This window comes from Pantherophis guttatus, chromosome 15, assembly GCF_059756535.1.
Source record: "Pantherophis guttatus breed Tessera chromosome 15, ASM5975653v1, whole genome shotgun sequence".
NCBI classification, from domain to species: Eukaryota; Metazoa; Chordata; class Lepidosauria; order Squamata; family Colubridae; genus Pantherophis; species Pantherophis guttatus.
The window spans coordinates 9,661,073-9,687,536 of NC_142077.1; the positions used below are offsets into that span (position 1 = coordinate 9,661,073).

The window sequence follows — 26,464 nt, forward strand, 5'->3', positions numbered from 1 at the left end:
CAAGAGGAAGTGTCGATGTGCCTGATTAATCCTGTTTTTTCTTTGAAATGAGGGAAGCGGGTGCTTTTCCAATGAAACCTCTTCAGCAACAGGCACGTTACATTACATTACAACTGGGTTACATTACGTGAAATGCTTTATGACTCAATAAATCAGAAAAGACTCTCATGAGGGTACAATAAGCAAGCAATATAGAGTTTATAGTACGTACAGATAGTCCTAGACTTATCACCATCTGTTCAGTGACTGTTCTAAGTTACAAAGGCACTGAAATAAATGACTTGTGACCGGTCCTCGCAGTTACGACTGCTGCAACGTGATTAAACTTTGGGCCAGGGGTGAAATGCTCCCGGTTCGGACCGGATTACCCGATCCAGTAGCGATGGCGGCGGGTGGTTCAGAGAACCGGTAGCAAAAATCCCTGCGCCCTCCCCCCCACCATGCATGATCATCAGAGGCTTTTTTTTTTACTTTTAAAAGCATTTTTTCTACAACCTCTTCCCACAAAAAATGCTTTTAAAAGTAAAAAAAAAAAGCCTCTGATGATCGTGCGGCTCAGCTGGGATCATCAGAGGCTTTTCAAAGCATTTTTTTCTGCAACGTCTTGGCCGAAAAGGTGGTAAAAAAAATGGTTTGAAAAGTCCCTGACAATCCCAGCTGAGTTTCCTGATCGGCAGAGGCATTTTTTAAAGAGCCTCTCTGACGATCCCAGCTGAGTTCCCTGATCGGCAGAGGCTTTTCAAAGCATTAGAAAAAATGCTTTGAAAAGTTAAAAAAAAAAAAAGTTGGCCACGCCCACCCAGTCACATTATACAACCACCACCAAGCCACACCCACAGAACCGGTAGTAACAAATTTTACATTTCACCCCTGCTTTGGGTGCTTGGCAACTGGCATGTATGTACAATAGTTGCAGAGGTCAGGTTATTGCCGTTTGCGACCTTCCCAGGCAGCTTTCCAACGAGCAGTCCATGGGGCAAGCCTGATTCGTTTAATGACTGCACGATTCCCTTAATGACTGCAGTGATTCGTTTAACAAGCATGGCCAAAAAAAAAAAAAGGTTGTGAAATTGGGCGCGACTTAGTTTAACAGCAGCCTTGCTTAGCAAAAGAAATGTTGATAAAGAAGATCTGGAGAAGGTTTTCTTCTCTCTTGCCAAACGTTAAAATTAGGGTCATCCCATCAAGCTTATTGGACAAACAAAATAAGTGGGGGTTTTTTTTGAACAATAAATCTGTGAAATTCAGGATCGTAAGATGTTGTGATGGCCCTGTGTCCCTTTGACAAGGGAGTGGACAACTCCATCAAGGTCTACTAGTCTTCAAGAGTCAAGGTGGCCTCTTAACTTCATATCTCCACTGCAGGTCATGGCATCTCCAAGGTGTCAGAAACCCAGGGCCATATGGGGAGAAACAGATGGTGGATTATGGGGTTTATGAGCAGAGCTATTTACTCCTAAATCACCTTGAGAACTGAATTGTATAGAAAATTGACAAACTTACAGATTCCCAGTCTTGTTCTTTTTTTAGAAGCCATTACAATCAGTTATCACGCTCACAGGAATCGAGGCCAGCAGTATTAATACTCTCAGACAAAATAACATTTAACAAAAAGAGAAAGACGGCTGAACCTGTGAAATGGAAAAAAAAAACTTAAATGTTAAAAAGTTATGGTACTTACGTAGTTATTTACCAAGCACATCTAAATTATATTAAAATAACCAAAATATCTTTACAATCTCCAAGGCATGTCACAACCTTTGAGCACCCCTAATGTTTGAAAATTGAAAGTTGAAAAATTTGACATGCCCTATAAACATCTCCTATCAGTCCAACCTTCACTGGGTTCGCTTATTGGCTTCTCTCTTTTTTAATGGAAGAATGAATGAATGAATGAATGAATGAATGAATGAATGAATGAATGAATGAATGAATAAATAAATAAATAAATAAATGTCTAATCTCCAGAAGAGAATCAATCAGAGAAAGGCACACCAGGAATAGAGGTGGGTTTCAGCAGGTTCTAACCAGTTCTAGAGAACCGGTAGCAGAAATTTCGAGTAGTACGGAGAACCGGTAGTAAAAATTCTGACTGGCCCCGCCCCCATCTATTCTTTGCCTCCCAAGTTCCAGCTGATTGGTAGGTAATGGGGATTTTGCAGTAACCTTCCCCTGCCATGCCCACCAAGACACGCCCACCAAGCCACACCACGCCACACCCACTAAGCCACACCCACAGAACCGGTAGTAAATTTTTTTGAAACCCACCACTGACCAGGAAGCTATGGCTATTGTCTGTCTTTCCCAAAGATGATCTGAAAGGGAGATCAAAAACTTCAAAGCAAAGGCAGCCTCTTAAAATGGCCACCTCCTGACTTGACGGGAAATAATTTTTGTTTTATCTCACAGAAGGTGCTAATTGGCGTAACAGAAGCTGGCAAATTTCATCATCGCTCCTTAAAGCTGTTGGAAAAGAACCATGGGTGTACATTCAACACCTTCTAGCATTAGTGTAATTGTCAAAAAAAACCCTCTGTGTGTGTGTGTGTGCTTGTGTGTGTGTGTGTGTGTGTGTGTGCGTGTGTGTGTGTGTGTGTTACAGGTAGCCCTCGATTTACGACAACAGTTGAGCCCAAAATTCCTGCTGCCAAGTGAGACGTTTGCTCTATTTTACGACTTTTCTTGCCAGAGTTATTAAATGAATCACTGCAGTTCTTAAATTAGCCACACAGTTGTTCAGTGAATCTGGCTCCCCCGTTGGTTTTTACAGGGTCAGCCTATCAGCCCCCCCCCCGCCCAACAATCTGGGTCCCCATTTTACCCACCTCGGAAGGATGTTAGACCGAGTCAACCTTGAGCCTGGTGAGAATGGAACTGCCAAACTGCAGTCAGCTGGCAATCGGCAGAAATAGCCTGCAGTACTGCACTCTGACCACTGCGCCACCTCGGCATTATAGAAATCAAAAACAAACAAATGAATGAATCTGTCTCAGTCAAGAGTCGGGCTACTTTCTAGGAAGTCTCCACGTCTTCTGGCTACTTCCTCCTCCTCCTCCCTGGGGTGGAAGCTGATAACTCTCTTTGGGTGAGAACATGGGCTGCCAGCTCCCAAATCAGCCACCCCAGCCCAGGAGGAGGGATTAGATATGCACCAGCCTATCAGATGGCAAGATAGAGGAGCTGAGCAGGTACCCACCCCATCCTTTCCCCCTTTTAAATCTCTTCTTCCAGCTCAGGGATGTTTATTCCAGAGCCAGCAAACTCTCCTTGGAGGACTGGGGAAAAAAATCCCCGAGCATGGCTAAGCAAAGGTGTGTCCGGTTTTCAACGGAGAAGGTTATCAGCACTGTCCATATTCTGGGCACCGAGCTCTTCCTGGACATCCATGGGTAAGCATGTGGACATTCCTATTACACAATGTTTTCTGATTTTACAGAAGAAAAGAAGAACTTAAAAGATCCTTTCAGTTTCGCAGAAGGCGAACAGAGAAAAACATTTAACAGAGAAAAAGATTAAGGCATGCGTCTTTTCATTTCCCAACTCTTAACTGCCGGGCGGGGTGCGGGGGGTGGGGAGATGTTGGGAGTGGTTCACTAAACAGTCTGAAAGCATCTCTAGAAGTGAGTGAGGTATCTCAAAAAAAGAAAGAAAGAAACCTCCCCCCCCCATGCCCAGATTTCTGAATATCCCTCCGTGTTTGCAAGGAAGTCATCGACCAGGTAATCTGCAAGGGTAATGGGCGATGCTATCATTTGTTTTGCTATCTCAAGGCGTTTCCTGACAGGCAGCAGGAAAAAAGTGCTTGGTTTCACAGAGAGAAGGGAAGGGCCCCATTGAATTTCCATTCAAAATTGATGGCAACACAACCCATCTCGTTAGCAAAAATAGGATGGGATGGGATAAAATATCCCAGGTCAGGGGTCTGCAACCTTAAACACTCAAAAGAGCCGTTTGGACCCATTTCCCACAGAAAGGAAAACACCGGGAGCCACAAAACCCTTCCTGTGCCTGCCTATTTCTTGAGCGGCCACAAAACTAGCCTAAGTAGTTGAATTAAACATTCTGCTTTCTTCTGAAACTTTTTTCTTCTCTTGGATTTATCCATGGTTGGCCTACTGGGGGGTGTTGAAAAGCTCAAATTGAAAAGCTCAATTGCGTGCTGGCGGTTTTTGCACATTGGCGGTTGTGACGCATATTTTGAGTGACAGGGAGCCGCAGCAGAGGGGTGAAAGAGCCACATGCGGCTCCAGAGCCACAGGTTGCTGACCCTGTCCTAGGTCATTCAGTTAGTTATCTCAAACTTGGATGGGAATCATGGCAAAACTGAACAATATTTAAGTTCTTCCTCTTTCTATTTGGTGATTTATTTATTTTTTTAAAAATGCTGCTATCTGTGGTTACTGTAATTGTCATGATTTATTAAAGTAACACCTGTCAGTTTTAGACTGGGCTTCTTAAGGGGTTGTTGTGGTTGCCGCAGGGGTGAATGTGTATGTGCGCACGGATGTGCTGAATAAACACTAGCATGGGCCAAAAATATGGGGCACAATATAAACTTAGATGAATGGGAAACGATTTGGAATAAAAATTATACATTAACAAAATTGGCAGCATACAAGGAAAATCAATATAAAATGCTATATCGTTGGCACCTAGCACCAGCAAGACTGGCTAAAATATACCCGAACCTAAGTCCCAAGTGTTGGAAGTGTAATCACCACCAGGGTACCTTCTTTCATGCGTGGTGGCTATGTCCCGAAGCGAAGAAGTATTGGAGCAAAATACAACACTGTTTACAAGATTTAACAAACTGCCAAACTGAGTTAATTCCGGAAACATTTCTCCTGGGTATACTAAAAACCAAGTATGATAAAAAAAACAAGAAATTATTTGATTCTCCATATACTCACAGCAGCAAGAATTGCATTTGCGCAATATTGGAAAGAACATAACTTACCACCAGAGGGATTGATTATTCAAAAAATATTTGAATGTGCTGAAATGAATAAACTAACCTTAGAATTAAAGGAAAAAGAATACTATGCGGTGTGGGATAAATGGTATGGGTGGAAAGATAACAGAAATAAAAATAATTAATGTTTATAAGGAAGTTGAAGATGTGTATATATATATGTATGTATATAATGTAGATTTCATATGAACTATTAATCCAACTTTTTTTTTAAAAAAATGACACTGTCTGTTTGGTTATGTACTAGAGCAGTAATGGCTAACCTTTTTGCCGTCACATGCCAAAAGTGGGGGGAGTGTGAGGGGGTTGCGGGTGTGGGTGCCCCCATCCATAATTCAATGTGCCCCGCCCTCCCGTGCATGCGCATGTGACCCCCCCACACACTTCCCCCTGCTTTTGGCATGCGATGATATGGTGGGCCCGGTAAACCCGTTTTTCCCCCTCCCCAGGCTCCAGAGGCTTTCTAGGAGCCTGGGGAGGGCAAAAAACAGCCTTCCCCATCCCCCTGGAGGCCTTCCAGAGGCCGGAAACATCGCTACCGGATCAGGTGATCCGGTCGGAACTGGGAGCATTTCACCCCTGTATAAAACCCATTTCCTTCTCATTTTTAAAAACAAGTTTATAGATCTTCTTTCTACCTTTGTTTTTTGACCACGCACAATGCAGAAAAACCTGGAGAACCGCTTTATAAAACCGAAGAACTAAATTCGGATTAGAAGGGAACTAAATGTGGAGAGGGAAGACAGACAGAGCAGGAAACGGACAATAAAAAAAGGCAGCTAAATGCAGACTAAATGTGTTAATTCTCGTCTCCCAGCGTCTGTTTCTACAATGTCAAGTTTTCACCACTTCTCAGTGCAAAAGATAAAATATAGTCATAATTATTCAGGGGACAATCTACTGGTCTTCCTGCAGAGATGCTCAACACTTGCCCATCACCGCATCTTCACATCAGGAAGAATTGGTTCCAAAGGTGCTTTTTTTCCAAAAGGCAATTGGACTTTCTTATTTTCTTGGAAAACATTTCGCTTCTCATCCAAGAAGCTTCTAAGAGCGAAGCGTTTTCGAAGATGACAGCAAGACAGCACTTGCCTTTTGGGAAAACACATTTTCAGGATAACCAACCATGGACTTGGATGATTGAGAATCTCCATAGACATCAGGAAGTATTCCCAGTTTAAAAGAATTGCTAATTGGGATTGTTGAAGGAATTTACCTGGGTCAGGTTAGCTTGGAGAAGGTAGCTTGGAAACACACTTTCAATTCTGTTTTCACTGCTTCAATATGCCAGAGGTGACCAAAACAGCATTCTGGAAGTCAATTCTCCATTGCCAAATTCATTAGGGGTAGATTCCCAGTTTTTGTCAGACTGGATAGAATTTGCTACGATATTTTAGAGGGGAGCACCTTATTCCTTCAGTCAAAATTGGACATTAATAGTCAGATCTTACCCGTATTTATGCGGAAGTTTGGTAATGAACCAACAGAACTATTCTTGGGACAGAAGGCATTAAAGGCAGGTGGGGAAGAAACTGCATATTTTAAATCTCTTTTATGACTTAAATGGGAACAGTTTTGCAACAAACAGCGTCTTTCTTTTAGGGCAGCCCCGAGGGCTGCGACCTGCTTCAAGATCTGGGCCACCCACGGCCTGAACATCTACAAAATCGAAGATCACATGACAAAATCAACAAAACCGTCAAAATCGAAGGTTTCCTGCCATGACTCAACATGGCCGCTGGACCGAACCGTCAAGTTCAGCGCCACCATGGATGCACCAAGCGACCAAGTCGATGACGAAAAGGTGAGGATAGAAACATAGGCCAAAGATTGCAGATCCTGGGATTTGTAGGCTTCCTTTTAGACCTACAAATGGATTTCCTGAACAAAATCACCATAAATAAACCAACGAAATGACTTGGCTGCAGAAGTCCTGGGTGCTCCAACACTGGAGATTTTGGAATCATTCCATGTCAAGTGGTCTCAGGCTCCCAACTCGACCATCGTGGATTTTGATGAAATTTGGTGTGAACATGCACACACGTCCCCAATGAACATTGGTAAAGTGTTACGTTTGCCGATGCAATACTTGCAGAGATATTTTGTTTGACCCCCATACCTGTTCTGCCCTAGCTAGGGACCCCAAAGAATGTAGCACACACAAAGTCTGTACAAACCTTAGTTTACTAAATTAAATCAGTTTTTTTTTTCAAACAAAGGCTGTTAATTAACTTTCTTAACAGCCTACATGAATCCAAAGAATAAATAATCGTAATCTTACTATGGTTGGCAGAAAGCCCAGAAGCAATTTGCAGAGAACTAAGATCAAGACGCGAAGGAGAGTGAACGAAGTTGTTCCCTGCAAATTGCCTCAGTCCTCGTCCTTCCTTAAATAGGCTAAGGGAGTGGCCAATTAGCCCCAAGCCTTACTCTCGAGGAGACCTCCTCCTGAGGAGCCACTCCTGCCTTTTGGCAGCTCTGCGCGCCCGTGCATCGAGAAGAGGCTCCTCCTCTTCTTCCTCTTCACCTATGGGAGCTTCTGGAGGTTCTGAAGGCCCTGGCTGAATCCCCGCCTCTGGCACCACATCTTCTCCAGCCTCCTCATTGTCTGACTCGAGTGCCAGCTACACAGGCTGCTGGCGCAGCACCACACCAGCCTCCTCGCTGTCCGAATCAGCCACCAGCTGCACAGGCCACTGATGGGCCACAACAATACCTCAGCCTTCCACAGTATGACTCTGAGATTTCAGCAACTTTGAGACATAATATGTCCGGTAATATTTTGTTGAGAGAAACAAAACCTGGCCATCTCGTACAACTTGTTGTGCTCTATTAAACAAAATAATAAAAACATTCTCTTGAGCGATCTCTATCTAGATACCATAATTTGGAGCAAAGTTGGCCGAAAATGACTGCAGTCCAGTCATTTTTGGCCAACTTTGCTCCAAATTATCTAGATGGAGATCGCTCATGAGATTGTTTTTTACTATTTTGTTTAATAGAGCACAACAAGTTGTACAAGATGGCCAAGTGTTGTTTCTCTCAACAAAATATTGCCGGAGATATTACCGTATTTTTCGAAGTATAAGATGCACCTGGACTGATGGGGTTTTTTTAATGAATTTTAAACTGTTTTAAATTGGATTTTTATTTTATATCGTTTTAATAAGGAACTATGCATTTTATCATTGTGAGCCGCCCTGAGTCCTCGGAGATAGGGCGGCATATAAATTGCATAAAATAAATAAAATAAAATAAATAAATAAGACGCACCTTAGTTTTTGGGGAGGAAAATTTAATTTAATTTAATTTAATTAATTCAATTTATATGCCTCCCCTCTCCGAAGACTCAGGGTGGCTTTTTGGGGGGGGAAATAAGAAAAAAGCTGATTGGCAAGTGGGTCGGCCTCCTGGAATACCCCCAATCAGCTGTTCCCAGAGGTGAATTTTAGCAACAGGTTCCTTGGTTGTAAGCTCTGTGCCTTGCTTTTTTTCCCCTTTTTTTTCCTGCCTCTGAAAGCCTCCAAAACAGCTTCAGAAAAAAAGCCTCTGAAGCTCTGTTTGGCGGCTTCTTTTCTGAAGCGTCGTTTCTGATGCTTTTTTCAGCCTCTGAAACGTCCATTTGAGAAGCCGGGCAGGGCTGCATTCGGAGTATAAAACACACCCAGATTTTCACCCTCTTTTTTTGGGGAAAAAGGTGCGTCTTATACTCCGAAAAATACGGCATGTCTCAAAGTTGCTGAAACCTCAGAATCATACTGTTGAAGGCTGCGGTATGGGGGGGTCAAACAAATGACTATATCTCCGCAAGTATTGCATCGGCAAATGTAACACTTTACCAATGTTCATTGGGGATTTGTGTGCATGTTCACACCAAATTTCATCAAAATCCGTGATGGTCGAGCTGGCCACTTTTCTGAAATCGGACCATTTGACACGGAATGACCCTTTAATAAGAGATTGGACAACCATTTGTCTGAAATGGTATAGGGCAGCGATAGCTAACCTTTTTGCCATCGCGTGCCAAAAGCAGGGGGAGCACAGGGGGGTCGCGCGTGCGCACACCCACACCCATAATTCAATGCGCCCCACCTGCCGTGCATGCATTCATGACACCCCCCCATACAACCCCCGCTTTTGGCACGCAATGGCACAGTGGGCACGGTAGGCCTGTTTTTCGCCCTCCCCATACTCCAGAGGCTTTCTTGGAGCCTGGGGAGGGCAAAAACAGCCTTCCCCACCTCCCTGGAGGCTGGGAATGGCCCGTTTCCTGACTTCCAGTGGGCCCGGAAGGCCCGAAAATCAGCTGGCCGGCGCACACATGGGTGCTGGAGCTGAACTCGGACAACACTTGTCTGCCCACAGATATGGCCCTGCGTGCCACAGGTGGCACACGTGCCATAGGTTCGTCATCACGGGTATAGGGTCTTGAGCAAGGGGATCAGCTGGTTGGACTAGAAGACCTCCAAGGTCCCTTCCAACTCTGTTATTCCACAATAAGCCTGGTTTATTAAGTTCAGATATTGATGAAGTGCTTACACCTGGCAACAGAAATCAGTGGAGAATTCTAGATAGGGAGACAAAAAAAGGAATTCATTTGGTAGGTTCCTTGTCAAGATGCAATGGAAGAACTGTTTTAAAAGCTGAGATAATTAGTTACCACTTCAAGATCTTAGTTACCACCTTTAGAGCGCTCCATGGCTTAGGACCGGGGTACTTACGAGACCGCCTTCTGCCACCAATAGCCTCTCACCGCCCAGTACGCTCCCATAGAGAGGGGCTTCTCAGGGTGCCGTCAGCCAAACAGTGTCGACTGGCGGCCCCCAGGGGGAGAGCCTTTTCTGTGAGGGCACCCACCATCTGGAATGAGCTCCCCCCAGAGATACAGAAGATTCCGGATCTGCGCACTTTCCGCCGTGCCCTCAAAACATTCCTGTTTCAGCAGGCCGGCCTGGCCTAACTTTCCCTTTATATTGCTTTTTTGATTTTATTTTAAACTGGGATGTCTTGAATTATCTAGGACCAGAGTGTTTAGTATATTTTAATTGGTTCTTTATTAACGTTTGTATTACATGTATTTTTATCGTTCGCTGTTCACCGCCCTGAGTCCCTTAGGAATAGGGCGGTATATAAATTTAATAAATAAATAAATAAATAAAATAAATAAAATAAATAAAAATGCAAGGTAAGGTTCATTAGAGCCATGGTGGTGCAGTGGTTAGAATGAAGTATTACACGCTAATTCTGCTGACTGTTGATCGCCAGCAGTTCGATCCTCAGCGCCTCGGGTTTGACTGAGCCTTCTATCCTTCCGAGGTCGGTAAAATGAGGACCCAGATTGTAGGGGGCAAGAGGCTGACTCTGTAAACTGCTTAGAGAGGGCTGTGAAGCACTGTGAAGCGGTATATAAGACTAAGTGCTATTCCTTCCTTCCTTCCTTCCTTCCTTCCTTCCTTCCTTCCTTCCTTCCTTCCTTCCTTCCTTCCTTCCTCCCAATAGTTAGAATACAGTATTGCAGGCTAACTCTGCCCACTGCTAGCAGTTTGATCCTGACTGGCTCAAGGTTGACTCAGTCTTCCGGTCTTCCGTGGTTGGTAAAATGAGGACCAAGATTGCTGGGGGGCAAGAGGCTGACTCTGTAAACCACTTAGAGCTGTAAAGCACTGTGAAGTGGTATATAAGTCTAAATGTTATTGCTATTTATCCACCAAGAAGCAAATTAGAAATTTCCCAATTCAATGTTCCTTTGTACAGAGGCATCCTGATAGATTATAAAGTTGGGGGCAATACGGATTTTTAAAAAAGGGGGGAAAAGAAAGAAAAATATTATGGCAAAAGGGAATACACGAATTGAAAAATTGTTTAAATTTCTGATCCGGCCAATACTCTGTTCAGAAAAAATATGTGTGTGTTTGTCTCTTTGTTAAAAAAATTTTAAAAAAACTTTTTACAAGAATAGATTATAAAGTTGAAAACAGAGGTGTGTTAAAGAGGGAGAATTTTAAGGGGTGCCACCCCCAATATCCATTGACTTAAATTTACTGTTTGATGGTATATTGCAGATCAGAGTTTCGTACTATGAATGTAACGACAAGGTCCCCATCGCCAAAGCGATTCTGCATATTACCTGCATAGGTAAGCTGGCAGGGATGCAGAGCTGTGGCACAGCCCAAAGGGTGAATTGGGGGGAGGGAGGCTATAACTCAGCAAATCTGAATCAGTGAATCCTGTCCTGATCAGACTGGGATCGAACACGGAAAAAAGAAAAAGCAGACAACTAATCAACATGGCCTGAAATATACTTTTCTTACAGAAAAAATGAGACTGGGGTGCAAGCAGAGGCTTTGGGTGGGAATAATTTAAAAGTTTCTTTGTTTTAAACCCTCCTCCCCTCTTTGTTTTCCTGCTGCAGAAATGTCCTTGGATGCTGATATAAACCGTTTGGGAATGGTGACCAGAGGAGGGAAGCAAAAGGTTAAATTAAAATAAGATTTTTGGTTGGGGTAGAATGACGGGGATGAAAATATTTGTAATGTAATGCAGAGAGGTTGGGGAACTGATGGCTTTGTGGGCCGTTTCTCCTGCTGGCAGGGGAGGATGGGATTTGCGAACACATCTGAGACACACCTGGCTGGGGTGATGCTGTAATGAACTCACTCGGCTAATTACAATCATCTAAATGTAATGAATAAATACATAATAAATAAAATGGTCGCTGGATGTCTTGGAAAGCAGATGCTGCTTTTCACAAGGGCTCCCGAGACCCCAGATTGCTCTTCTGGCAGCTTCTGGAGAAGAAGGTGGTCATTTTTCATAGCCTCCACAAAGAGGAAGAGGAACAAATACTGGCTGAGGGGAGGCAGAGCCAAAGAGGGACCCCATCTTTGCTGATGTCCACCCTGACATGGCTTCCCATCCTTGCAGGATCAGTGGACATGGGGGCCAGATGGAAAAGGTGCCATTCTCTTGGTGAACTGCGACCGAGACAATCCGACAGCCAACGAGGAAGACAACAAGGACACCAAGCTGACGTCCAAGCAAGGTAGGCAGCAGCACTCATTGGCAGTTTTTCTCATCCTCCAAAGCTTGAAGAGGTGTGGACTTCAACATCCACAATCTGTAAAAGCAGTGTTGTAACGGAAGGACACGGTGCTGAAGTACAGATAGACCTTAGCTTATGACTAGGGTTGTGACTCAGGTCCAAGTAGGTAGTAATCGACGCAGACAGTTCCAAAACAAACAGACTTTATTAGAACAGCTGAGAATTAACTCATTCTCAGCGTAGTCCAAACTAAATTAAAACAAACACAAATTCTTCAGTCTAATCACCAACCTTGGTATAATTAGGCAAACTGCCAAAGGCTTCTCTTGGCAAAAGTTCAAAAGCAGAAGAGAGAGATAAGTGCAGCAAGACTATCAACGTTGTTTTCCGACAAAGAACCCAAGAGCCGTTGCTGGTCTTTTAAGCCTTATGGGAGGGGCCAATCATCTCTTGGCCCCACTCCCGAGTCGTCCTCTTTGCTTTAGCTGCTCCTGCCTTCTGGCAGTTCTTCTCATACATGCACTAGGAACAGGCTCCTCCTGTTCCTCTGCCTCTACTGTCAGCCTCTGGAGGCTCCAGAGTCCACACATCACTCCCCGAGCCTCCAGGACTGGCCCATATTCTTCCTCAGCCTCATCGCTGTCCGACTCCACTGCCAGCTCTGCAGGCTGCTGGCGAACCACAGAAACTAGTTGCATTTACGCTGGTCACAGAATGGGTGCTTGATGGCCTATATAATATCCCAAAATTATCGTATGGTCATGCCGTGGTCTCATGATCAGACAAGTAAAAAATTGTGAATAGCTGAGCTCATCAACCAAACTAAAGCCAGATTGTGGTTAATGAAAGCGTGAGGCCAGAAGTCAAGAGTTTCTGGCTCAATTGGAATTGAATTGGTTCTCCTTTTAGACCTCCAGGACATGTCCCGTATGATCCTGACAACTCAGGGACCTAATGAAGTTTTTGCAAACTACCAGCTGACTCTCCACATCTCGAAAGCTGATTGTGACAGAGTGGGAGTCTTCTACGCTCAAGGTAAGTGTTGAAGGCCAGCAGGCCGTTGGGCTCCAGGCCATAGGCAGATGAAGCCAAGACCCAAAGGAGAACGCTTATTGTAGATTCTTTTAAGTAACTATGGAGCCCAGATTTCCTTTCTATGCTCCTCACCTAGAGAAAACAAGGGAGTATTTTCGAGAGAATCAAGCCGATACCTATCTTCCTCGTCCTGCACCAAAAAGGAGGTCCATAATTTTGTTACGACAGATCAAAAATTTGACCAGCTCTCTGGTCACCAATGATAACCAACCACAAGTTCCTTTGGATCTCAAAGGGTTAATGTGCTTGGGTTTAGTTACGCAGATTGCCTCAAACTGCCAGATCTGGATGAAGATATGTAACTTTGTTTTCAAGAAACAACTAAATGAATAACAAGATTGGGTTTTGATTCACAGACAAGAAGGAACAGAGATATTACAAACATGTTCTAGGATCCGAAAAAATCTCCTACCATGTGAAACGGAACCTTGGTCAAGTGGAGAGTGTTTTCTACGTGGAAGGGCTGAAATTTCCTGACATTGACTTCTCAGGGCTTGTCACTTTCCACGCTTCACTCCTGGAGCCCGCCAAGAAGGTATGGAGAACATCAAAGAGAACATGGGGAAGAGTGGGAAAGAAGCACCTTTGACAGGGAAACTGAGAAAGCATCTGGAATGCTTTTCCAATCTTCATCATAGGACCTCTCTCTAGGACCTTCTTCACTTCTTTTTCATTTATCAGCTATTCAAGGGAAGGCAGATCAGGAAACAGATCCAAAAAAACTATAGGAATTCTATTTTATTACTGTAGAAAGTACGATGAACAGAATCTTGAAATCTTAAATTTACATTTCCTTTAGTAAAGAGGATCAAGATGGTATTATCTTGAGTTTCTTTCTCACCCCTCTTCCTTTCCTGAACTAAAGAGAAGGTGTACCTCTCTTTCTGTATTTTTACTCCAAGCTTAGCTCTGTACTCCTAAATCTTGTAACTTTTAAATGTTTAGAGGCATCTTTCTGGAATTCAACATATTTCTTGGTCCTCATCTCCTGTATTTTCCTACTTCAGGAGGTCCCAGAAACTTCCATTTTCACGGATACATTGGTCTTCCGGGTTGCTCCATGGATTATGACCCCAAACACTTTGCAGCCAGTTTCTGTTTACGTCTGCAGGTAAGGAGTCATGGACCAACTTACATGGGTGAAGTTTCCCGTACACCCACCGTTAACACCCTTCTCTCTCCTCTATTTCTGTCTTCTAACATCTCCATCTATTCTTCTGAATGTACAGTGTTGGTGACAATAAGGATTTTGTGGAACATATAAGGAAGCTTGCCATAAAAGCTGGATGCAAATATATTATCTGCCCAGAAGAGAAAAATCGAGGCGACAGATGGATCCAGGTAGGTCACAGACGAGAGGCTGTTTGGGATAAGTGGTCTGCCAAACGAGATCCTGATCCTACTGGAGAAGAAACTGGGGTAGTTCTTATCCTGTACATCATCCTCATCTTTTAATGACTCCATAAATCCTTGTGGGGTGGAGTTTGGGCAACTGAATGTAGCTAGCAGAGTGTTTAATGGATGGATGCCCTTCCTGTTGCCAATGCAGTTTTGTTCAGCAGATATATTCTCATTGTGCCCAGAGAGAGAAATATCTGCCTCTACCTAGGATCGAACTCACAGCCCTCCTGATTGTGAGGCGAGAGATCCACCTTTAGGCCACTGCACCACTCCTGTAGTTCTCCAGAGATGTTTTTAATCAATGCTATGTAGCATCATCCATTGGTGTGATAACATCAAAGATTCAATTGAAATTCTTATCCATATTCACGGTTCCCAATTATTTTCACACTGTTGCAATTAAAAACTATGCCAATAAAGAATATTTGTAGGTCAGGGTTGACATGAGGAGTCTTTGGTGCTCTCTGAGTTTCCTTGCTTTCTTGCAGACATTTCATGACCCTAATTAGGCAAAATCATCAGTGCTAGGAGGTTTGGGATGTGCAGAGAGGAAGAGGAGGAAAACTATAGGGTCCTTGGTGCTCTCTGAGCTTCCTTGTTTTCTTGCAGATGTTTCATTAACCAGCTAGTTAACTTCATCGGTGCTAGAAGGGAGTGGAGTATGCAGAGAGGAGAAGGATTATCAGAGTTTCTTGCAAAAATCAAATCCAGAAGCATACACAGATAACTGAATCAGCTGGATTCATTAACTTCTTTATATTCATAATAACACATAAAGTATATTTACAATACCAACAGTTGATTCTTCAGCTCAGATCAGCAGACATGTTCACACACAGAGTACGGCAGTGAGCTTAACACACACACTGGTTTCAGTTTCTCTTCTCTGCACAGAATCAGAAGCTGCAGACTAAGACACGCCTTGGCTCCAGTCTGTCTCAGCTCCCAATTGGCTGACTTGGTTGCTATGCCTATTCATTGGCTGACCTTGTTACCGTGTCTTCCCAGTCATGAATATTCTGACAAGGATGACTATGGGGGTGCTTACTGATCTTGCTAGTTTGGGTAATGAAACAAGAAAACAAGCTGCAAGAAAACAAGCCAGTTCAGAGAGTAGCCTGGATCCCTCAAAACTATGCCTAAAACATTTTTGTAAAAAAAAAGTAACTGTAGTAAACAATCCTGAATTGCTTTGCTTTGCGTCTCAACAGATTGAAATCCAAACATAACTTTCTATCATCTATAAACAGGTGACACCTTTTTAATTTTATTTCAACTCTTCTGTCAATTTAGGATGAGATGGAGTTTGGGTACATCCAGGCTCCCCACAAAACATTTCCGGTTGTCTTTGACTCCCCAAGGAACAGAGGGCTCAAAGATTTCCCCTTTAAGGAGGTTTTGGTAAGTGGTTTCCCCCCTCCTCCCCACCCCGCTTTGATCTTGGCTGTTGAAAAATCACAGTTCTGCATTTATACTCAACACTTATTCATAAAAACATCAAATTTCATGATTGCCTTACTGATGTTCTCTTCATGAAAGATGAGATTGATAGCTCAGAAAGACTGGAGCAAGGTTTACATGCATTTATCTAACTCAAATCAGGGACACGATGGCTCAGTGGCTAAGATGCTGAGCTTGTCGATCGAAAGGTCAGTAGTTCAGCGGTTCGAATCCCTAGTGCCAGATAACGGGGTGAGGTCCCATTCCTTAAAAAAAATGTAAAACAAAAAAAAAATGTAAGAAAAAAATGTAAGTAGAAAAATAGGGACCACCTTTGATGGGAAGGTAACAGCATTCTGTGCACCTTTGGCGTTGAGTCATGCCAGCCACATGACCACGGAGACGTCTTCGGATAGCACTGGCTCTTCGGCTTTGAAACAGAGATGAGCACCACCCCCTAGAGTCGGGAAAGACTAGCACATATGTGCGAGGGGAACCTTTACCTTTACTTTTATCTAACTCAATCTCACAAATACAGCATGGATAAAAAGAAGATTGAATAAAGTGTGTTTGACACAGCTGTTCGTTTTCCCCTCAAGGGTCCAGATTTTGGGTATGTAAAACGGGAACTAAACTCCGAGGAGTCTGATTCTAGCCTGGACTCATTTGGGAATCTTGAAGTCAGCCCTCCGGTGAACGTCAAACATAAGGAATATCCCCTTGGGCGTATCCTAATAGGGGCATCTTTTCCTAGGTAAGTGATGACTGGAAACCATAAGAACATTCCAGTGGGGAAATCTGAACCCGTTTGCTACCGATTCGCTGGCTGCGCATGTACATTGTGTGCCAAAATGCGTGCTGCGTGCATACATGCACCAAAGGTGCGCTGTGCGCACGCATGCGCAGTAAAAGAGGCTTGGGAAGGTAAGTAGGACAGTGGGGGAGGAATCAGCTGTGGTGCGCCAGCTTGGGAACCTTTTTAAAAACTTTTTTAAAGCATTTTTTACTACCGGTTCTCTGGTAGTAAAACATTGATCATGGTGGCTTATCTTATAATGCATACTGTTATGACTTAGGGTGGTGTGAATCGATCAGTTTTGGTACATTAACAAATCATGGTTTAGCACACCATAAGAATTCAGATCCCACTTTTTTTTTTTTTTTAGGAACAATAACCCAATGTCCAAACTTGTCAAGGACTTCCTCTACCACCAAGTTGTACAATCTCCCATTGAACTCTACACGGATTGGCTCTATGTGGGACATGTAGATGAATTCCTCACCTTTGTACCTGCTCCAGATCAGAAGGTATGGATCCCAACCCTTCTTTCAAACTTGAAAGAGCTTTAAGTGATGTCAAGGCAGCTTTGGAGGCAGAATCAGTGGTGGGTTGCTACCGGTTCTGCCCTGTTCTACCGAACAGGTAGTAACTTTAGGAACTAGTTCTCCGAACCGGTAATAACGGCAGCCAGGCCACACCCCCGAACCGGTCCCCGGTCACTGCTCACTCGCCCACCTGACGCGTCCATCGGATGGTAAACTGACAGGAGCAAAGAATTATTTTAGCCGCCTGACTGCAGGGCGCCGAAAACTCCTTCAGCTGGTGAGAAGAAAGCTGCGGATGCGCAAAGATGGCGGCAGCGACCGGAGGTCTTTCCGGCGCTGTGCGCCAGTGGCTGGGTGGAAAGGAAGCCTCTCGGATTCCAAGTTGAGCAGCAGGCTCAGTCCCTTCACAAGGTCACTTTTCTCCGCACCCGAGAAAGATCAAAAATTTTTTATTACCGGTTCTGTGGACATGGCTTGGTGGGCATGGCAGGGGAAGGATACTGCAAAATCTCCATTCCCTTCCCACTCCAGGGGAAGGATACTGCAAAATCCCCATTCCCACCCCACTCTGGGGCCAGCCAGAAGTGGCATTTGCCAGTTCTCTGAACTACTCAAAATTTCTGTTACCATTCTCCAGAACTTTTCAGAACCTGCTGGATTTCACCCCTGCTCTTATCCCCTCAAAATAATTGGCCTAACCAAATATTTCAACTTGCCATTCTTAAGAGCCTGGAGGTCTATTAGGTCTATAAATCAACTCACACTGATATATGAAAGTTTTCAGTCATCCAGATCATGATTGTCCCAAAGGCGCTTTTTCAAAAGGCCACTGGACTTTTGCTTCTCATAGCAATAGCACTTAGACTTATATACTGCTTCACAGTGCTTTACAGCCTTCTCTAAGCGGTTTAGAGAGTCCCCAACAATCTGGCTCCTCATTTTACCCACCTCTGAAGGATGGAAGGCTGAGTTAAACTTGAGCCTGGTGAGAATCGAACTGCTGGCAGTCGGCAGAATTAGCCTGCAGTACTGCATTATAACCACTGCGCCACCACGGTTCTTAGAACTGAAGATAGAACAGAGAACGGCTGATAGAACTGAAGCAGCTTCTTGGATGAAAAGGGAAATGTTTTCAAGGAAAGACAGAGCCAAGCTGCCTTTTGAAAAAGCTCCTTTGGGACGACCGATTGGTATATTGCAATTCTGAGCTCTTTTAGGGAGCTTCACTGAAGTTCTAACTGAATGCAGAGCCTGCTTTGCTACCAAAGGAATAACAGAGTTGGAAGGGACCTTGGTCTTCTAGTCCAACCCAGAGGAGGGATATTCAGAAGGAATAAGATCCTAAGGTTTGAACAGGTGACTGTTTTCAAGGTGGATTTTTGATCCAGCTGTTAATCTCTATGTTCTGCCCCAGCTACGGACCCCAAAGAATGCAGCACACACAAAATCCGTACAAACCTTAGTTTACTAATTAAGGACTACTAATGAGCTTTCTTAGTAATTGTTCGAACATAAGTACAGTTTAAATCAGTGTTTTCTGAACAAGGGCTGTTAATTTAACTTCATTAACAGCCGACAAGAATCCAAAGAATAATAACTCAATTCTAAGGCACAGTATTTCAGATAACCGTAATCTTACTGTGGTTGGCAGAATGCCCAGAAGCAATTTGCAGGAAAACTGACAAGAGAGAAACAAGAGCCGAATCAAACATTTCTGGAATCAAGACGCGAAGGGATATGAACAGAGTTGTTCCCTGCAAATTGCCTCAGTCGTCATCCTTCCTTAAATAGCCTTAAATAGACTAGGGGAGTGTCCAATTAGCCCCAAGCCTTACTCTCGAGTAAGCACAGGCCGCTGACGGGCCACAACACTCTAGGGCTTGCACAGACCAAGAACTGGAACTGATTAAACAGCAGAGTTCCATCACAGATTACCTCTTCCCTAAAATGCTTGACATGAGAAAAGGCTGAAATAACTTACCACTCTTCTCTTCACATGTGCGATGGACGAAAACCTGTTATGACGGTCAAAGTGTCTGTTCAGCTGTTTCCGGCTGTCTGCCCTGCATGAAGCTTCTCCTAAGCTGCTAAATTCTAATTTTTAGGCTGCTAGACTTCTCTCTGTCCTACCTGCTTTACTCCCTTTCTTACTCCCTCGTTCCAGGGTTTCCGCCTGCTGCTGGCCAGCCCGAGAGCCTGCTTCAAACTGCTGGAAGAGAAGGAAAAGGAAGGACACGGGAAAGCCAAAATGCTTGAAGGTCGGGTGATTCATCGTCTCCTCTGCAGGAGATCAGAACTGAAATGAAAGATAACTGGGGAAAAAAAGATTGCAAACAGGTCCCTTGTTGTGAAAAGGATGAAGTCAATCATTGCATTAAAAGGAGTTGTGTTTTCTCCCTTCCAATATGGTCTTTCTCCCCAATGGGTGTTGTGACCCAGGCCCAAGTAGTTAGTATTAAATGCAAACAATTCGAAAACAAACAGACTTTATTAGAACAGTTGAGAATTAACTCATTCTCAGCGTAGTCCAAACTAAATTAAAGCAAATTCTTCAAAACAACATTCCTCAGTTTATCGCCGACCTTGATATAATTAGGCAAACTGCCAAAGGCTTTTCTTGGCAAAAGTTCAGAAGCAGAAGACCCCGCCAAGAAACGAATACAGTGAAACAAGAAGCAAATTCTCTCAATGTTGTTTTCCGACAAAGAACCCAAGAGCTGTTGCTGGTTTTTTAAGCCTTATGGGAGGGGCCAATCATCTCTTGGCCTTACTCCCGAGTCATCCTCTCTGTTTTAGCTGCTCCTGCCTTCTGGCAGCTCTTCTCATACATGCACTAGGAACAGGCTCCTCCTGTTCCTCTGCCTCTCTGCTGTCAGCCTCTGGAGGCTCTGGAGTCTGCACATCACTCCCCGATGGCCCTGGCTCCATCTCTGCCTCCGACGCAGAGCCCTCATCCGGGCCTTCCCCAGCCTCCAGGACTGGCCCATGTTCTTCCTCAGCCTCCTCACTGTCCGACTCCGCTGACAGCTCCACAGGCTGCTGGCGGACCACAACAATGGGAACAAGTGAGGCTCTAAACCAGGGGTCCCCAATCTGTGGGCCATGCCAACTGGACCATGGAAATGCCCCCCAGAAAGACAGACATGTTGGGGAACTCTGTGTTTACACTGCTAAAATAAACATTTTTATATTATAGAATACTTACAATAGTCCCTTTCATCAGATCACAGCTGCTGGAGCTCTTACCTCACAATCAGGAGGTTGTGAATTCGATCCTAGGTAGAGGCAGATGTAGGGTCTTTTCTGCTTGGGCAGGGGGTTGGACTAGATGACTTGCAAGGTCCCTTCCAACTCTGTTAATCTGTTAAACCAAGCACTGGACTTCTAACTGGAGATTAAAAGACACACGCACACCAAAAAAACAAATCATTTTCCTTTTTTTCTGAACAGGACTTGAATTCCAGGGTGGACAGGATCATAAGCCCCGTTCCATATCAGAAATTATTGCTGACAGATTGTTACGGCAGTATAATGACAAGTGCCAGGTAAGATCCCATCTATTCTGCTATTAAATCTGGAGACCGAGTGATCCAACGAAGAGGACTAGGGGATTATTCATTGTTTTGTTCAGATGCTAGTAAGAGACAAAGGTGCTTTTTCAAGAGGCAACTGGGCTCTCTGTTTTTTTTTTTTTAAGACGTTTCGCTTCTCATCCAAGAAGCTTCTTCAGCTCTGACAGGATAGTAGGGAATGGAAGGATTTATATTCCTTGCAGGTAGCTGGTCATTTGCATCCTTTTAGTGGGTGTGGAAGGTGGAATGGATTTCCAGAGGAAAAAGAATTGCAGACTACAGGAACCAGGAGCACAACTCAGGTGACCCTGAGGACACAGATAAATCTCCAGGTGGCCTTGATGACCCTCAAAAAGGATGCAAATGACCAGCTGACTGCAAGGAGTATCAATCCTTCCATTCCCCACCAGCCAGTCAGAGCTGAAGAAGCTTCTTGGATGAGAAGCGAAACATCTTCAAAGGAAAACCAGGAAGTCCAGTTGCCTCTTGAAAAAAGAAACATCTTTGGGATAACTATGACCTGGATGAGCAACAATCTCCAGAAATCTAATAAGAGACAGTGGTGGGAAATGTGATGGATGCAGAGACAAGCTGATTAACTACGATAGTCCAACCTTATCTTGCCAATCCAACCATTCGTGAGAAAGGGCTGTCCAGCTTCTTTTTTAAAAAAAACACACCAGAAATGGAGAATCCACATCCCTCATAAGCTCTGTTCCACAGACCTGATCTTGGGAAAAAATGTCTTTAGATTTAACCTCAAATTTAAAAAACGGCATCGTGTGCTATTAATTCTGGTCTCAGTTTTCCTGTTCTGGACATGGAAAGTAGATCATCTTATTCTGTAGATCCTCTGGTAGCAAAACAGGGTCAAATTCTAAAACTTCCAGGGATTATAGGCAATCCGGATTTATAGGTTTGCTTAGTGACCATTCAAAGTTACAACAGCATTGAAAAAAGTGACTTAGGGATCATTTTTCACACTTAGGACCGTTGAAGCATCCCCATGATTTACATTTAAATATTTGACATCTGGCACACTTTTATGATAGTTGCAGTACCCTGGAGGTCATGTGATCGATCCCCTTTTGCGACTTTCGAAGAAGGAAAGGCAACGGGGAAACCAGATTCACATAATAACTGTGTTACTAATTTAACAACCGCACTGATTCCCATAAAAAATGCAGCAAGAAAAATCGTAAAAGAGGGCAAAACTCACGTAACAAATTTCTCACTTAGCCACATGCATTTTGGGCTCGATCGTCGTCGTAAGGCAAGGACTACCTGCATTGAAGTTATGGGAGGGGGGAGGGTTATTTAGTTTGTCAAACATGTACGAGAAAACAGGTTTAAGTACAAACATGGACATGAACACAGGAAATGAGTACGAATAAATGTGGGACAGGGACGGTAGGCATGTTGGGGTGCTTATGTACGCCCCCTTACGGACCTCTTAGGAATGGGGTGAGGTCAACAGTAGCCCATCTAAAGTTAAAATTTTTGGGGTTTGAGGAAGGAACCAAAGTCAGGTAGTGCATTCCAGTCATTGACCACTCTGTAGCTGAAGTCGTATTTTCTGCAATTGAGTTTGGAGCAGTTTACCTTGATTTTTTATCTATTGTGTGCTCGTCTATCATTGTGGTTGAAGCTGAAGTAGTCATTGACAGATAGGACATTGCAGTAGATAATTTTGTGTTCTACGCTTAGGTCAGACCAAAGGTGGCGTAGTTCTAGGTTGTCCAAGGCCAAAATTTCAAGCCTGGTGCATAAGGGATTCTGTTGTGAGCAGAAAAGTGGAGGACTCTTCTCATGAAATACCTCTGGACTCGCTCAATTGTATTAATGTCTGATACACAGTGCGGGTTCCAGACAGATGAGCTGTATTCGAGAATTGGTCTGGCAAAGGTTTTGTATGCCATAGTTAACAATTCGATGTTGTTGATTCAATTTCATTGAACTCACTTTGTGGACACTGAAACATTAAGTATGGCCTATCCCTATTCCTTCCTTTTCACTGCAGCTTCTCTTTCTTCCCTTTTCAGAAGTATATTGATTGGAACAGAAAAACCCTTAAGGAGGAGCTGGGTCTGACAGAGAAAGACATTGTTGAGATACCTCAGCTTTTTCAGTCTCATCTCCCGTTTCCTAAGTATTCCGTTTCTGAAGTGCTCAAGGATCCCGCTGATGCTTATTTCCCAGACATGGTAAGACTCCAGTCCCAAATGTGTTTCGAGAAGAACCAGCCAAGAAGTGATCTAGCAGGCCCTACCAGTCAAAGGTTCAGCTTAATCTAACTTCAATTTTCCTTTGGAGAAGCAGAGGGCATCTCACCGGGAACCAGTTTTGACCTCCAGGTTGCCAACTCTTCTCACGGCAAGGATGGTGTGGATTCACACCTCACAAGAAACTCTTAAGCCAACCAATCCTTTGGGGCTTGCTGGCCCAGCTGTGGGGAGAAGAGGGGAACTGGGCTCCGTGAGTGGCAGGCCAGCGCGCACGCAACTCTTGAGCAAGGGGTGGGCTGGCACAAACACGTGCAGCTCAATTTGCATGAGTGGCAAGCTGACATGGAGGCAAGTGCCCAATGGCTCATCACTTGTGTGACCTGTGTGCATACGTGCACGTGTGCTCCAGTCAGCCCAATTCTGAGTAGGCCACTGCTCAGGGTTTGAGGACCCCTGCCCTAAGAGGTGTTTTTGACTCTAAATATTGGTTGTCCGAAAGATGCTTTTTCAGGAGGCAAGTTTTTCTTTTGAAGACGTTTCGCTTCTCATCCAAGAAGCTTCTTCAGCTCTGACAGGATAGTAGGGAATGGAAGGATTTATATTCCTTGCAGGCAGCTGGTCATTTGCATCCTTTTAGAGGGTGTGGGAGGTGGAATGGATTTCCAGAGGAAAAAGAATTGCAGACTACAGGAACCAGGAGCACAACTCAGACGACCCTGAGGACACAGATAAATCTCCAGGTGGCCTCGATGACCCTCAAAAAGGATGCAAATGACCAGCTGTCTGCAAGGAGTATCAATCCTTCCATTCCCCACCAGCCAGTCAGAGCTGAAGAAGCTTCTTGGATGAGAAGCGAAACGTCTTCAAAAGAAAAAACAAGAAAGTCCAGTTGCCTCCTGAAAAAGCATCTTTGGGACAACCATGACCTAGAGGACAGAGAATCTCTATAGACTCAAAATATTGGGTGAATCCAGAGCTGTGTCTTGTGTTCATTTCTTTCTGAACAAGCTCTAACGTGAAGCCATACAATCCCACTGAAGGTGCTGGGATACAGATGGCAAATCAAAGCTTAATTAGTTGTCCCTCGTTAAGGACATAACCGTCTTGACTTTAAAAGTAGATGGAGAAGTGGACAGTTAAAACATATCGGTCTCCTTGCCGTTGAATTTCACTAGGGTACAAAAATCATGAGAACTGATTGCAATCTAACCTATTAGACCAATGGTTATGTCCCTTCTGCAGGTAAATATGATTGTTCTGGGGAAACACCTGGGCATCCCAAAGCCGTTTGGACCCATCATTGACGGCCAATGCTGCTTGGAGAAAGAGGTCCGACGTCTCCTGGAGCCTTTAGGGTTGTCCTGCAATTTCATCGATGACTACGGAACTTACTACCTCAAATATGGCGATGTTCATTGTGGCACAAATGTCCGCCGGAAGCCCTTTTCCTTCAAGTGGTGGAACATGAGGCCTTGAGGGCCTCATCAGTTTGTTTTCCACCCAATGAAGATGATGAGACAGTCCTTGTGGATCTTGTCCTGTACTTCCTCAGGAAATCCAATAACTTTTCCAAGAATTCCTGGGTGATTCCTCTTTCTTTTGTTATATGAAGGTGCTTGCAAGCTTCTCTTGTGATTTAGACTTTCTCCAGTATCCAAGAAGGCCTTTCTCATCTCTAAACGTTATCAGGTTGCCAAAATGTTGTTAGTTGTATTCGCCAATCACCGAAAAGAACAGAGGGTAGCTACGTTCAGGCAGGATGCTCTAAACCTTCTCCTTATCCACACACCAGTGGTGAAATGTAAAATTTGTTACTACCGGTTCTGTGGGTGTGGTTTGTGGGGGGGTTAATATGACTGAGTGGGCGTGGCCAACTTTTTTTTTTACTTTTAAAACCATTTTTTCTACAATCTCTTCGGCTGAAGAGGTTGTAAAAAAAATGCTTTTAAAAGCCTCTGACGATCCCAGCTGACTTGCCTGATCGGCGAGGCTTTCTTTTTTTTTTTAAAGCCTCTGATGATCCCAGCTGAGCCGTGTGATCATCAGAGGCTTTTTTTTTTACTTTTAAAAGCATTTTTTTCGGCAAAAGAGGTTGTAGAAAAAATGCTTTTAAAAATAATTTTAAAAGCCTCTGATGATTGCGCGGCTCAGCTGGGCATGGGGGGGGGCAGGGAGTTTTGCTACTGGTTCTCTGAACCACCTGCCTCCATCGCTACCGGATCGGGTGATCCGGTCCAAACCGGGAGCATTTCACTCCTGCCACGCACAGTAATTCTAAAACTAGTTATAGAGGTCCAATGAGACATTTTGTAACCCTAATAGGTTCATGGGTCCTTCAAAGAATGCTATTTCTCTCACCTCACCAAACCTCATCAGCTCAGGTTTAGTCACCTAGATAAGCAAAGTCAGATTTTGTTACAAATCAAGAAATCACCAAAACACACTCTAAAGGTAGATATCCAACAGAGGTAGAACATTTTCCAAAAAAAGAAGTTCATCCACAGCCTTGAACCTGGGATGACGAAGCTAAAGAAAAATAATTTTGGCCCCAGATGTGTTGTGAAGGCTTGCAGCAGAGGTGGGTTTCAGCAGGTTCTGACCAGTTCGGGAGAACTGGTAGCGGAAATTTTGAGTAGTTTAGAGAACCGGTAGTAAAAATTCTGACTGGCCCTGGCCCCCATCTATTCTCTGCCTCCCAAGTCCCAACTGGTCGAGAGGAAATGGGGATTTTTCAGTAACCTTCCCGTGGAGTGGGGTGGGAATGGAGATTTTACATTATCCTCCCCCTGCCACGCCCACCAAGCCACGCCCACCAAGCCATGTCACACCCACCAAGCCACATCCACAGAACCAGTAGTAAAAAATTTTGAAACCCACCACTGGCTGGCAGCCCTTCCAAGTGTATAGATCAAAATAGTGATCATGAGTTATTTAATCCATACTTTAGTTTCTTGTTGATTTCTGTCTATTATTTCAGCCGCTTGATTTGCACAGAAGCATTATGAGGGTGTTATGATTGTCAAGTCCATATATCTTTGGCTATTTATTATTAAATGGAATGCGTACTATCGCTGAATTATTTTATATTTACAAAAAAAAAACTTGCAGAGGTTTTTCTCAAGGATCTACCAACGGTTTGAATAAATTGTGAAGAACTTTTTAAGCATTCTGTTCCATTTTTTAAATCAATGCATCCGTTATACAGTCATAATGATTTTTGGGGCCATGAATACAGGTAGCTCTCAACTTACAACAGTTAGCTTAGTGACCATTCAGAATTACAACGGCACTGAAAAAAGCGACAACTGTTTTTCAGAATTACAACCTTTGCAGCATCCCCGTGATCATGGGATCTAAATTCAGAAGATTGGCAACTGATTCATATTTATGA

At 43.9% G+C, this 26,464-nt stretch overlaps 1 protein-coding gene across 1 annotated transcript; it reads left to right on the forward strand.

Annotated features, from left to right (window-relative positions):
• The first annotated feature begins 3,075 nt into the window (after positions 1-3,075).
• On the forward strand, positions 3,076-24,651 carry LOC117657318 (protein-arginine deiminase type-3-like). Its single transcript, XM_060690264.2, has 16 exons — positions 3,076-3,389; positions 6,575-6,776; positions 11,035-11,107; positions 11,385-11,446; positions 11,897-12,014; positions 12,924-13,049; positions 13,466-13,644; positions 14,117-14,220; positions 14,339-14,450; positions 15,804-15,911; positions 16,550-16,704; positions 17,117-17,258; positions 19,441-19,534; positions 20,727-20,821; positions 22,891-23,052; positions 24,316-24,651. The coding sequence occupies exons 1-16, from the start codon at positions 3,298-3,300 to the stop codon at positions 24,547-24,549; spliced, it is 2,058 nt and encodes a 685-aa protein (XP_060546247.2). The 5' UTR covers positions 3,076-3,297; the 3' UTR covers positions 24,550-24,651.
• Positions 24,652-26,464: the final 1,813 nt, after the last annotated feature.

What these genes read in the sequence shown, in the direction of transcription:
- LOC117657318 (XM_060690264.2), top strand. Translation starts at nt 3,298, where the DNA reads ATGGCTAAGCAAAGGTGTGTCCGGTTTTCAACGGAGAAGGTTATCAGC. An exon ending in CCAGAGGAGGGAAGCAAAAG is followed by an intron (nt 11,447 to 11,896) that starts GTTAAATTAAAA and finishes CCATCCTTGCAG; the next exon opens with GATCAGTGGACATGGGGGCC. An exon ending in TCCCCTTTAAGGAGGTTTTG is followed by an intron (nt 15,912 to 16,549) that starts GTAAGTGGTTTC and finishes TTTCCCCTCAAG; the next exon opens with GGTCCAGATTTTGGGTATGT.